Below are 12,898 nucleotides of genomic sequence, written 5' to 3'. Positions count from 1 at the left end.
AGATTGCGGAAGCTCCAGGAAGATAAATCATTGTTCTGCTTCAAAGGGAGTCTTATGTCAACCAGGTAATTAGTGCGGGAAGCAGTGGGTAATAGCAGCGAGTGGGCGAATCTATTAGCTGGAAATCTAGCCTCGGGTATATGAAACAGGGTCGGTGAGAAGCCTACTGCAAATATTGACGCAAAATTACTCTCGGGATACTTTTCTAAATAGATACTTAGGTGATGACCTCCTATTATTACCAAGGCCCCAAACTGAGTCTTCTCTAGATTATGCTATGTTACAGACTGACTGTCACTGTCATATTATTGCTCAAAACTAGTAAAACTGGTGGCAGCTCGTGACACAGCACCTCAATATCAGTCAAATATCTGAGACTGGCCTCCTCGCTTTTACACGTCCCCTCCTCCGGAATCGGAAGAGTTGTGAACAGCACCGCCGTATCGCTGCTATGTTGACGCATCAGTTCGTTAAGGATTAGGTGTTGGGCCCTACTAGGTAGATCGTTGAAGGAAAGGGGTAGACTCTGCGTTGAGTAAGATGAGTGAGACTCGTCGTCAGATAAGCCAGTCGAACGGTGAGATGCTAGCAACTCTGGTATATTGAATGCTGCATCCGAAAGTCCCCCACTACGGGATGCCGAGTTTCTTCTGGATCTCAATGGTGGCTCGAAAGCGCTATACTCAGGTTCCGCAAATGTAAGGCGAGGAACATGGTCGTCTTCAGCCTCAATCTTGGTCTCTGGGACGGGTCGGCTAGAGAAAGGACCGGCAGAGGCGTTTCGTGATAATATAGGACGCCTGACTCTGGTCGGCACCGGCTGCTCTGCATCTAAGAACGTAATTCTCGATCCTGAAGAATCGTTGACCAAAACAGTCGTTTCTGGTGTCGGGTTACTGGTAAATCGGCTTGCTGATGAATTACGCGACAGAGTAGGCCTAGTCGGTGCTTTCGGTACAATAGGGGATGTTTCTGTTGGCAATGCTGCGGTACCGGAGCGACTGGTCAAGCTCTGCATTCGCTCAGTCTTGGGTAGGACTGGCGTTAAAGTCGCCCCTGTCATAGGAGTCATCGTACCATACCCTGACGAAATGGCTGCATCCGGTCCTCCCAAATACTGGCCTTGGATTTGCTCTGGGCTTCTTGATGGCATCGCCCTTTGCAAAATATCTCCATAGCTTCTCCTCCGTCCTCCAAAGGCCAAGAAACTAGGCCTTCGCGACGACGATATCTCTCCCATATCAGCAATAGTTGCAGTGCCACTGACATCGTTGAATTCAGTGTCCGATGACGCAATAGATTCGCCGTCGTCGTCGCTAAAGTCGGGTGTATTCGTATCTGTTCGAACGCCAAATCCCGAAGAGCTCAGCCGGTGAGTATGGATGCCGAAGTTGACACCCAATTTCGATATAGCAGAAACGCTTGGCTTCTTAGATCTTTCTAGGATCTCGTTAACATCTAGCCCCCTCGGTAGACTATGGTAGCCGTCAGACTTGGACACTGAACTGCCTCTGCGTTTAGTGGCATTCAACATTTGTTCTAGGGATGCAATTTCTTGAGACCGAGACATTTCGTGAGCTTCGGTTCTCAACCTTTGAAGCTCTTGCCACCATTCGTCGTCCTTTAGCAACTCGTCTACAACACGTCCATACCCGGAGCCAATCCCTCGGCCGTTGACAATACTTTCGTAGCTCTGTAACTGTCCCGAAGCAAGCCAGAATACTCGAATCGTAGCGTCAATTCGTAGCTTTTCCAGCAGTGCCTTTAGTCTAGTCTGTTCTTCTTTAACTTCGCTCTCGTACTCAACGAATACCAAGACTCGAAGCTGAAACGCCTTCTTCCAGGCTGGAACACTCCGTAGAATATAGCCAAGTTGTAGTATCAAGGTGTCTCCATTAGTCTATTAGTTTATATTCTTCGATTTGTGCGTGGGAGAACGTACATGTATCAAAATTTGTCGTCCAGATACTTTTGTCGCCATCGGTGATTTCAGCCGACATCTGAATTGGCCAAAGGTCTATATACCTTTTAGCATTATTACCATCGCCGCGCGGGGTTTCCAAGGTTTGAAACCCCTTTCCAATAGCGACATTCAGACGATGGCGGAGCGCAAGATCTTCAAGAATTGTCAAATAGCTCTCGACAGACATCATAGCCTCTGTGCGTATGGCGTCCGTTGGGAGGAACCCATCGAGTAGACGGGCAGATGTGTCCCCGCGCTGGCGTCTTGTCGATTTACCTTCAGCCTTTGTTTCGGTTTGAATTCGGGTAGGCGTGCTAGGAACTTCTGGCATCCGTCCAAGCGGTCGCGACTTGCGTAACTCATCCATGTTGTAAAAGCCTAGGATGGCTATGTTAGGTCTCATGCCGCCTAAGCCTGCAGAGAGTATGAGATTTCGCACTCCCCAGACTATGGATGGCGACATTGTTAACTGGACGAATGCCTTGATCCTTGAGAATTCTGATATATACCGAGTCCAAGCTGATTGCTGCAACTTTGCCTCGTGTATACCAGAACTAAAGTCATCTGTCACTATAACGTGTCCCAGGATGTACAGAGACCCTTTCTTCAAAGAGTTGCAGAACTGGATGAGATGTGTATGATGCCGTGGGTCGTTTATTAAGAGTATGATCTGGGGTCTCCAGAATTTAATATGTTCGGGTTTAAGTCGTAAGAGGTATTTTCGCACTTGATGGTAGATCAAATTTTGAGATACATCGCCCCAATGTTTTGGCGGACTCATATAATGAAGAATTAGAAAGAGAAAGATGAGAACACAGATGGCAGCGGCCGCATAAGTCTCATCTATGAAGAACATTGAGGCGGCAGATATAATACTTCCAACGAAAGCAGTGTGCCAGCTGAAGAATTTGAATGCAGGCCGGAAATTGGGAGCTGACCCTATCTTTAGCAGGAAACATGCTAAATTCATGACGAAGAATGTCATCTATATTGGTCATTAGTTATATAAGCCAAGCTGATATATATGAATGCCCTCACCTGGTAGCTCATAGATATGAATGTTGCAATTTGATTCAAGTCCGCGAATAGAGAAACTTGCGCTATGACATACGTGACGAATATTGCAAGTATAGGATCATCGCGTTTGTTTCCATTTCCAAAAATGGATAATCCGGGAAGGAGTTTATCTCGACCAAGGGCCTGGAGGAGTTTAGAACCACCAATGATCCCCATCAATGACGAAAAGAAAGTTGTTGCACACTCTCCGGCAAGAATCAATGGTGACCATATACTTGTGGTAGATATAATATTCGTATCTCGGAGGAACGAAGGGTGAGTAATACTGGAAGCCATCGACAGGATAACGACAAGATAAAGGACAAATGTCGCAGCCATAGCCCACAATGTCCCTTTTGGAATTGCTTTACTTGGGTTCTTAAGGTCCCCAGACATCGACGCCCCTGCAAAGATGCCGGATGTAGCACTAAAGAGGATACCGAATAGCTCTCTGAATGTCTCAACTCCTCGATATCCGGGGACGCCGGCATGTGGAAAGAGGTTAGAACGCATCGTGTCTAGACTCACCCCTGTGAATTCAATTCCACTATCATCGTCTTTGAACGGACTCATCGAGATAGCCGAAATTGGGATGCTTATAATGGCCAAAGTTAGTATGATGGTTAAAGCGCCGCTTGCTTTCACAAAGAGAGAACGCCCCGCGAGACTCAGACCTGTACAGAGGACGAGGGCGGCAGTCTGCATACCATAGCTTTCCCAGTAGCCATGTGGCACTAGAGTCCCCAGGTTCAGTTTTACGCAGTCTATAAGGCCGACAATATTGAGCGATGTGTTGACAGCTTGGGCGAGATAGAACATGATACCAATCGAGCCGCCAAACTCAGGACCGAGGGACCTTGAAATTAAGTAGTAAGCACCGCCACCCTTAACCTCCCCGTTGGATGCTATAGCAGAAAGCGAGAGGGTAGTGATGAAATCGACGATATAAGCTACGATAAGTAAACCTGCAAGGAGTATTCATATGTAAGGTGCCAGCTCGTCGTGCAGGTGCTAATAAGACCTACCTAGCATTCCAATCAAACCAATCCGACCCATTATCGAGCCGAAACGAAGGAACATCAAAATACTGATAATATTTGAAACCACTGGAACGAAGACTCCGGCATTGACACCAAGTTTGACCTTCCTGTTGGACGGTGCTAAGCCGGAGCCTCTATTATCTCCTCGGAATTCCGGACGCATGGTGTATGTGTTAACGGACCGTACCGTACCGGGTTCTTACTGCTTGATGTTACAAAGTCTTATGATGGATGATCCGGTAGCTACCTAGATATTAGGTAGATATTAGGTAGGTTTTTGGTTGCAAAAGTCTACTAGCTCCCGCGGAAAGTAGGCATATTGGAAATTGGAATATTATTGACAATGCTGGCGCAATGTGACTACATTGTCATATAGCAACCCCGCTCGATGCTGAGCGCTTGGGATCGTCGAAATCAGCAGTCAAGAAGATGCACAAGTCAAATATCAGAGGAGATGAGGAGTGGCTAGACTAGTTGTAGCCTAGCCATATTCCCCACAGTCTGTTTCTTGACACGAATAAAGCTTGGCCCAATGACGTTGGGCAGCTGATCCCAAACGAGACATGCAGCCTGGGGTTTGTTGAGGATTTTGAGTATGATGGAGACCAATTGTTATTTTTTTGTAGTAATTGGTAAAAAGAAAGACGAGATGAAAGATTTTAGATTAATAAGCTTTTCCTATAGTTAAACAAAGTTATAAAGTGTATTATTGTATTATAGTTAGCTAATCTCCATGTTAACCTCAGCTTAAGACCCAAGTAAAAATATCCTTCGTCCCTTCTTTAATAGTGTGCCCGTTTGTACAAATTACGTACAACGCAATACCAGGTCCACTTCTTATTTGTGTACCGGTCCGAAATGTTCCCAGGTAGCTCGGAGATAAACTGACCGCTGCCAATTGGCTGAAGTACCCAAAAGCTTACAGGTCCCGTCCCGTGGTACGGCTCAAATGATGCAGTTGACCGACTTGGGGCCCAATTCTTCAGGGTCTGACTGATAAGCTACCTGCATCACGAGGGCTGCTACACTGTACTTTAGGTACCTTACGTACCTACCTATCTCCTTCTTACACCTTCTTACACCATCGCATCTTCTTACTCTACTTCCTTTTCGCATCTCTTGGTATGCCTAAGACAAACCTTTGTCCTTTGAATTAAACTTGCTAGTGTATTATCTCCATTGAGTCCCCGAATTCTGTGATTGACTCTTATTACAATTAGTTCCCTAGAGCTTCGCTTTCCAACCAGTCGTGCTCCCTCCAGTGCCCATTTCCCAGCCTCTTCGCCGCCAGCCCCGACGTCGCTGATACTTCAATGCTAACTCCTTGTCATCGACTGCTGTTCTAAAATTTACCATGGCGAATTCCGATCAGTCAAGAAGTACAACGCCACAGCCTGGAGCTTCTTCAGGCGTACAAATATCGTCGTCTCCAGCTTCTGGCCGCATGTATGGAACCTCGGTGCCTCGCGCTGATGTGACCGCTCGTCTAGCCTCTCCCGTACCTTATGCCTTTGGAACTTCGCCATCCCAAAGATCTCAGGGGGCCGCTCGGACTGAAGAAAATGTTGAGAATGTAGGGCCTCTTGCCGGTGCTGGCCAGAGTTCTACTGGCCCTGGCGTGTCTGCTCTTGCTGCAGCGCTTTCGCACTCCGTTGGGACATCACCTCCAAGATTTGGTACTCCACCGATACGATCCTCGTCGCCCGTGGGAACAGCCACGGGACCTCAACTACCGATAACGCCAACGAACTATGGCTCCTTCGAGACGCGGTCGAGAAACCTACAGGGCGGCGCTTCTGGCGCCTATGAAGATCCCGAGATTATCAAGCGGCATTTGGTCCAACCTACCGATACTGCGGATTCTGCATCCAACAATGGTGATAATTCCAAAGGTAAACAGGTTGGCGATTCCATAGCGCCGGGACGCGATGACGATGAATTCTCCAGCCTTAAGTTACAAGGAGGGGATATAACGCGTCAGATCTATAGATGGTCTGAGGACGCAGAAGTCCGACAGCGGCAACAGCGTAGCAAGAGTTTTAGCCATCCTAGAGAAGAGCCGGAGAGCGAAGTTCTTGATATCAATACCATCAAGATTCCTGGCGGGTTTAGGCGAAACTATCTGAGAAGAGCAGCGCGCAGCCCGCCTCTGGACTCTGATGGACTAGAAGCCGGTGAGGGGACCTCGAGGGGTAGGCGAGAGCCTCAGTTACTCACTAGCAGTTTCTTGGAGTTCTTGTCTATCTACGGTCACTTTGCAGGCGAAGAGCTAGAAGAGGACGATGAGGTCTTGGGACCTGGCGAATATTTCTCTTCCGGGGAGAGCGACGAATTCTATGATAGCGAGGAAGATAGAGAGCCAATGGAAGACAGTGCCCTCTTGACACCGTCCAAGCGCAAGAGGAGACGAAAGGTCCGTGGCGGTAGCGGGAATAACACCCCTTTCAACGCTGCTTTGCTTCTCTTGAAATCGTTCGTGGGCACGGGCGTTTTGTTCTTACCTCGTGCTTACTTCAACGGTGGTATGCTCTTCAGTAACCTAGTCCTACTTTTTGTCGCAGCGTTGAGCTACTACTGCTTCGTGTTACTCGTCACTACGCGATTAAAAGTCGAGGGGTCTTTTGGTGACATCGGCGGAATTCTATACGGCGATTGGATGAGAAAATTAATCTTGTTTTCAATCGTCATCAGCCAAATCGGATTCGTCGCCGCGTACATCGTGTTCACGGCCGAAAACTTACAAGCTTTCATTCTAGCCGTCTCCGATTGCAACACAAATATTAAAATTACTTGGTTGATTCTGATGCAGATGATCATCTTTTTGCCCTTCTCTCTATTCCGAGACATCGGGAAGCTTGGTTTTACAGCTCTAATAGCAGACGCTTTTATTGTTATTGGCCTTGCATACCTTTTCTACTATGATGTTCTTACCCTAAGCACTCACGGCATCGCGGATATCATCCAGTTTAATCAGAAGGACTGGACACTCTTCATTGGCACAGCTATTTTCACCTTTGAAGGAATTGGTTTGATTATCCCCATTCAGGAGTCCATGAGGTCGCCCTCAAAATTCCCTAAAGTTATGTTCTACGTCATGATCATCATTACAGTCCTCTTTATCACCATGGGTGCGGTGTCTTACGCCGCGTACGGGTCGAAAACGGAGACTGTCGTCCTTCTCAATCTACCTCAGGACAACAAACTCGTCAACGGCGTTCAGTTCTTGTACTCGCTCGCTATTCTTCTATCGACACCTCTGCAGATTTTCCCTGCCATTCGTATCACGGAAAACGCCCTCTTCACAAAAAGCGGCAAATACAACCCCTACATCAAGTGGCAGAAGAACATGTTCCGTTTCTTGGTAGTCTTCCTCTGTGCGTTCATCGCGTGGGGAGGTGCAGACGATCTGGACAAGTTTGTTGCCCTTGTCGGGAACTTTGCCTGCATCCCTCTCGTATACATCTACCCGGTAAGTATTCCTGTATTCTTAGATGCATAAGCCTATGCTGTGCTAACATTTCATCAGCCATTACTTCACTATAAGGGTGTGGCAACAACCAAGGCGCGCAAGGTTACCGATATCCTTCTTTGCATTTTCGGGTTCATAGCCATGGCATATACCACCAGTCTGACGGTGATTAGCTGGGCTAGCGGTCCTTCCGGTCCGAGCCTACCAAAATACTGCGACCCTCCTAAGGTATAATATCATAATAGGATGATGATTATGATAGTGGTAAAAAGGAAAGATAGCTGTGTATATTATTATTACCTTTATTTTTTGCATTGGCAGCGTTGAGAGATTGATGCCACAGAATTAGACGTTTTTGGCCATCGCAAGAGATTTCGTTTTTTGAGACAAAATTATATCTAATAGAATCTGCACGTTTCTTTAGCATACATGTATGTTAGGTACTTAATGTGAGTATTTCTAAGGGGATGGGATCTCTTCGTTTCGGGCACGGATACATGTAGGTTAGTTTGTTATGCTTTCTGTGCGTAGTGTTTAGATTTGAAAATAATACCTAGGTAGATGCCGACATAATATTTATACTGCTTCGCATGGAGAAGAGAAAGCTGTAAATGGGATTATGTTTGTTTTATGAACTTAAAACGACCCTTGAAACTCGGTACGTCCTTCGTACATATACCGGTATTTAGCCGATTGGGCGGCGAGACGCGCTTTGACCAGACTCGGTACTTTGGAATTACCATTCGTTCATTCATCCGCTCATTCATGATCTGAACTTAACAATCTTCATACATCTTCCTTGCCTTTGGATTTCATTTTAAATCTTCATTGCATATTAAACACCTGTTTAACAATATCAACAGTCACGATCTGCGTATCCGCTACCTCGCTGTACTTAAGCGTTTTATTAAAATCCTCCCACTAGCAGGCATTTCTCCATCCTTTGTTAGACAGACGCCAAGATGAACGCGCCAGATCGGTAAGTTAATATGTTATGTTCAAGCTTTTGTCGATATTTTAGATTCATGATCAGAAGTTGACTTGTGCCTAGTTTCGAGCTGTTCCTCCTTAACGAGGCAGCTGACGAGAAGAAGATCACCGAGAAGCCTTTCGCTGGTAAGTGCTCGTTTAACTAGCCTACCCGTCTACCTTACCTTTCCAGTATTCAAACGCTGACAAATGTTAGGCATGTCAAACACCTCGGACTTCATCATTCTCAAGGAAGACCATACCATCGGCAACCTGCTTGCCGAGCACTTCAAGCAGCACCCTCACGTGATGATGGCCGGCTACAAAGGTAAATAGGCTTCTTAAAGTTTGTACCGAATTTTCCCATATCTGATTATAATATAGTTGCCCATCCCAACGTCCCCGAGGTGTTGATCCGTCTCCAGACCGACGGCACCGTCACTCCGCGTGAGGTGTTCGTCGAAGTGTGCAAGCAGCTTGTCGCTTCTCTTGGACAGCTTGCGCAGAACTTCACCCGAGAGTACGAGCTCCGCCGCATGGCCACCGCCGGCGAGCAGGATAATTCCGGCGGAGGTGCCAACGGTAGACATTAAGCAATTTTTTATCACTGCAGCATACATTATCATTATGCATTATGGACGGGGTTTGGTCGGATACCAGGCGTTACGGACTTGTTTCCTTTTTTTCTTAGCTCATGTAAAAGGCACTTTACAGTGTTCCTAGGGACAGGCAGGTAGTATCATCCTTCGGATGGACTAGGGACCTCTATCTAGGTCGTCTTAATCGTCATAATTCCATTGATTTTCCTAACTCCTTGCTTACCCATCGTAGTATGCAAGATAGTGAATGTACTTGCCCCTCGGTATCCATGATGGCCACCTGAAGTCGTCGAATGATATCCCATCTAGCCTTAATTTCTTAATCAAGTCGCCACAGGCCCTTCTCCTCCGGGGATTAACTATCATAAACAGTAAGCCTACGAGTCTACTAGTCTAGTAAGCCATGCTTTAATACATACCATGCATATGTTATTGCCGTTCAGTAAGATCTTAGAGAGCTTCGTGTGGTTCCCCGAGTAGTCACTGCCTCCCGTTAGGATTTGCCCCAATCGTGTGATATCACGATATGTTTCTAGGAATGCACATACAACTCAGTCACATCCTCCAGGACCATGTCTTGTAATACAGTTAGCTTATGTCGACAAATATGTAGAGCCGTGTAATATGTATATCTACTTACTGACGTAGTCATCGAACCCAAGCAAGGTACCGCTGAATTCTGGAGTTGCACCTCGTCAGTCATGATCAGACATCCTTTAGGGTGCACGAATACGGATGATCATACCCTTGTCACCTTTCATGATAACCCATATTCTGGAGCCGACGCACTTGTCGATGAGTTCTGTGGCATGGCGTTAGCGCTAGTTATTTATTTTGCATTGACTATTTTGAATATTGGTATACCTAGAGGGAGAAGCTGTGATGCCATTTTTAGTAGATTGGCGAAACGTCAAAACTAGAAGTCTTGTTGGGAAAGGTGGGAGACGTCTTCTCGGCCTGGGGGGTTGATGGCGTTTGCAGGTGAATTAGGTAAGTACCTAGAACTTAAGCTAAGCTAAGGTATTCTAACTTTTTATGGGGTCTGGTATTATGGACAAGACAAGACAAGAAAATTGGTCACCTGATAACGGGTGGTAGTCGTGTAAGGGTGTAAGGGAATGACTAAGCCATTCCGGCCCAGGCCGCCAGGCAGCCGTAGCCTTATTACACTATACATACCCCTGCAGGTTTTTACATTTTCCAACGAGCCAAGTGGACCCCTAAAATCGACAGACCGACATTGACTTCGTTAGACTCACCCATTTAACCATTTACTAACTCGATTTATTACGAAACACTTATTAAAAGGAACATATTCCCACTTTCAATCGCTCATTTGCAACAACGTCTGCCTTATACCTAGGTAGGCATTCACGCGATTCGCACTAAGCTACATGGTCGGTCATCATGGAGCAGTACTATTATACATGGGAGCCAGATAATCGTTAATCATGTCTTTTGGGAGTTCAGAGTTGGTCGGAAATACTCTGAGGTCCTCCCAAACTCCGCGCATGTCTCCCTTCTTGCGGTTCGTCTACCTTTTTAAATACTTCTTCTATACCTGAAAATAATAGAAATAATCCAATTAACATATATCTTACTTACCCTTACCCTTTTTAGCAGTTGGGCAGGACGGACTTTGAGAATGACCACCAGTCCGCCAAAATCTCAGATATGGCACCCTGCACGGGGCATATCCTTCTCATCAGTTACCCGGTCACCAAATTTGGCGCCTCAAGACCCGGAGTCTTTAAACCAAGCCGCTGCATTTAGTCACCAAACACAGTCGTCGGTATTATCTGTCTCCAATGGCCTGAGAGCTTCTCCGTACTCCAAGGTCGAGAAGATATCGCTGTCAGGTGTAAAACGTAAACCCCGTAAGTCCAAAAAGGCTACGCCCGAAGTAACCGAAACTGCAGATGGGAGTTCCCATGTTGCTCTCGCAGACGGGCAAACGGAATCGTCGAAGGTGAAAACCTCCGATCACCCTCCCGTTGCTACCTTGCCTTTCAAAATGGTGGAAGAGTTGTTCTACGCTGCTAAAAAGGCACCTGCTGGCACGCCTGCTTCCTATTGGTCATATACCCAATATCGGGGAATGACAGAAGATGGCAAAGAGGAAAGGGTAAAAGTTCATTACTGCCGAAGCACCTATACGATGGAAAAGATCTGCAAAGACTATTTTTCAAATGAAAAGATACTCGGATTCGACCTTGAATGGGCCGCCGACTCTTACAGGTATGAAAGTGTTAAGAAGAATGTCTCTTTAATTCAGTTGGCAAGTCCCAGCCGCATTGGACTCTTCCACGTCGCTCTCTTCCCCGATAAAGATGATCTGGTCGGGCCCACGTTTAGGGCTATTATGGAAGACCCTTTCATTACAAAGGTCGGCGTTAATATCAAGTCGGATGCGACAAGGATACGGAATTTCCTAAGCATAGACTCGAAAGGGCTCATCGAGTTGAGCCATCTTTATAAGCTCGTTACCTACTCTGCCGAAGGGCGGCAGCGCGAAATCAACAAGAAACTTGTACCTCTGGCAACTCAGGTAGAGCATTACCTGCATTTACCTCTTTACAAGGGCACGGATGTCCGGACGAGTGACTGGACGAAGCCTTTGAGCTTTGATCAAGTTACTTGTAAGCTATACTATTCCACTTTTCCACTTCCAAGTTAGTTAACGTTATTCAGATTCCGGCTCGGACGCCTATGCCGGATTGCAGCTTTTTGCTACGCTTGACCATCACAGACAACAGCTTCGCCCTTGCCCGCCGCCACCTTACCACGCAGAGCTGAATCTCCCCATCCGCCTAGCAGATGGGTTGGAACTTTCTACGGATGATGAGCCTGCAGTTGAAGCAGTGGTAGAGACAGTTGTTGAAGCTACCGTCATAGCGACTGAGACAACAACAACTGCAACTGCGACATCGACTGCAAAATCTAAAACCACGTCTAAGCGGTCGTCGGCTCCCAAAGACTCCCGGGTCGAGATTGCCGAGGACCGCGTTGCTCGCTACCGCGCCACGCATCCTGAGTCGGTCTCGTCGATGCCGCAGCTTCGCGCGTACTTCATGTGGCACAATCAGGGCCTCGACCTGGCGACCATAGCACGGCTGCTACGGGACCCGCCCCTGAAAGTGAACACCATCACTGTCTATATACTCGCTGCGATCGAACACGAGAAGCTGCCCGTGGACAAGGAGCGGCTAGAGGAGGAGATTGCGATCGGGTTTTTGGAGAGCACGCTGAAGGCGCGGTGGCCGTACGTCGCTTCGGTGTTGGGTTATACCTAACCTAACCTAGGTACCTATCTACCTATGATAGTTAAGTCGGCGGATTATGTATTGGTGTGTACCTAATGCATGCATGTATGAAGAATAACGAAGTGGCTTTTTATGTTATGTTGAATGCTTTTGAGATGAGTTTTGAGAATGGTACTAGGTAGTTACGAGAGGGGACGGACATGGAGGAAGGACAAGAAGTTCGAGAAATAATAAAGGACTTTGTATATGTACCTACTATTCATCCACATGGAAGCGTAATGGCTGCTTTTTGTGTGTGTATAGGTTAGCTAGGTAGTTGACCGGAGTTGGTTGGTACAAGTTTATAAGGTATGTAACTACACGACGCTCTACCGCGCTTTTAGGTGTGCCTCTTAATGAAGCCCTGCGATGTGACTCCTAGGAACCTTAGGTTAGGTACCTACCTGGGTACCTAATGTATGCCCCTTGATGCACCGATTTGTTTCTGCTCTGATATGGTAGTTTAGCTTGTAGCTACCTACCTAGGTAGGTATATGATC

The 12,898-nt window shown here is 46.8% G+C and overlaps 5 protein-coding genes across 5 annotated transcripts; 3 read left to right on the top strand and 2 right to left on the bottom strand.

The window, feature by feature from the left end:
- Positions 1 to 94: 94 nt before the first annotated feature.
- On the bottom strand, positions 95 to 4,753 carry F4812DRAFT_433734 (amino acid permease-domain-containing protein). The gene is made up of 4 exons (XM_047934663.1): positions 4,045 to 4,753; positions 3,002 to 3,984; positions 1,943 to 2,948; positions 95 to 1,890 (listed from the first exon to the last, which is right to left on the bottom strand). Exons 1-4 carry the CDS (start codon positions 4,220 to 4,222, stop codon positions 281 to 283), a joined length of 3,777 nt encoding a protein of 1,258 aa, XP_047788651.1. The 5' UTR covers positions 4,223 to 4,753; the 3' UTR covers positions 95 to 280.
- Positions 4,754 to 4,820: 67 nt separating this feature from the next.
- On the top strand, positions 4,821 to 8,210 carry F4812DRAFT_433731 (transmembrane amino acid transporter protein-domain-containing protein). Its single transcript, XM_047934662.1, has 2 exons — positions 4,821 to 7,528; positions 7,586 to 8,210. Exons 1-2 carry the CDS (start codon positions 5,414 to 5,416, stop codon positions 7,760 to 7,762), a joined length of 2,292 nt encoding a protein of 763 aa, XP_047788650.1. The 5' UTR covers positions 4,821 to 5,413; the 3' UTR covers positions 7,763 to 8,210.
- A 62-nt stretch (positions 8,211 to 8,272) lies between these two features.
- On the top strand, positions 8,273 to 9,359 carry F4812DRAFT_75877 (DNA-directed RNA polymerase II subunit RPB11). Its single transcript, XM_047939387.1, has 4 exons — positions 8,273 to 8,507; positions 8,580 to 8,644; positions 8,715 to 8,825; positions 8,882 to 9,359. The coding sequence occupies exons 1-4, from the start codon at positions 8,491 to 8,493 to the stop codon at positions 9,088 to 9,090; spliced, it is 402 nt and encodes a 133-aa protein (XP_047788649.1). The 5' UTR covers positions 8,273 to 8,490; the 3' UTR covers positions 9,091 to 9,359.
- On the bottom strand, positions 9,272 to 10,180 carry F4812DRAFT_75866 (like-Sm domain-containing protein). The gene is made up of 6 exons (XM_047939386.1): positions 9,961 to 10,180; positions 9,842 to 9,898; positions 9,737 to 9,775; positions 9,645 to 9,672; positions 9,516 to 9,579; positions 9,272 to 9,455 (listed from the first exon to the last, which is right to left on the bottom strand). The coding sequence occupies exons 1-6, from the start codon at positions 9,983 to 9,985 to the stop codon at positions 9,420 to 9,422; spliced, it is 249 nt and encodes an 82-aa protein (XP_047788648.1). The 5' UTR covers positions 9,986 to 10,180; the 3' UTR covers positions 9,272 to 9,419.
- A 118-nt stretch (positions 10,181 to 10,298) lies between these two features.
- Positions 10,299 to 12,747, top strand: F4812DRAFT_433726 (ribonuclease H-like protein). The gene is made up of 3 exons (XM_047934661.1): positions 10,299 to 10,624; positions 10,717 to 11,735; positions 11,788 to 12,747. The coding sequence occupies exons 1-3, from the start codon at positions 10,548 to 10,550 to the stop codon at positions 12,387 to 12,389; spliced, it is 1,698 nt and encodes a 565-aa protein (XP_047788647.1). The 5' UTR covers positions 10,299 to 10,547; the 3' UTR covers positions 12,390 to 12,747.
- The last annotated feature ends 151 nt before the right edge of the window (positions 12,748 to 12,898 follow it).

The sequence above is a fragment of the Daldinia caldariorum genome (assembly GCF_022478825.1).
Source record: "Daldinia caldariorum strain CBS 122874 unplaced genomic scaffold F4812scaffold_12, whole genome shotgun sequence".
NCBI classification, from domain to species: Eukaryota; Fungi; Ascomycota; class Sordariomycetes; order Xylariales; family Hypoxylaceae; genus Daldinia; species Daldinia caldariorum.
The sequence above is the reverse complement of the archived record's forward strand: the minus strand, read 5'-3'. Positions and strand labels throughout refer to the sequence as shown.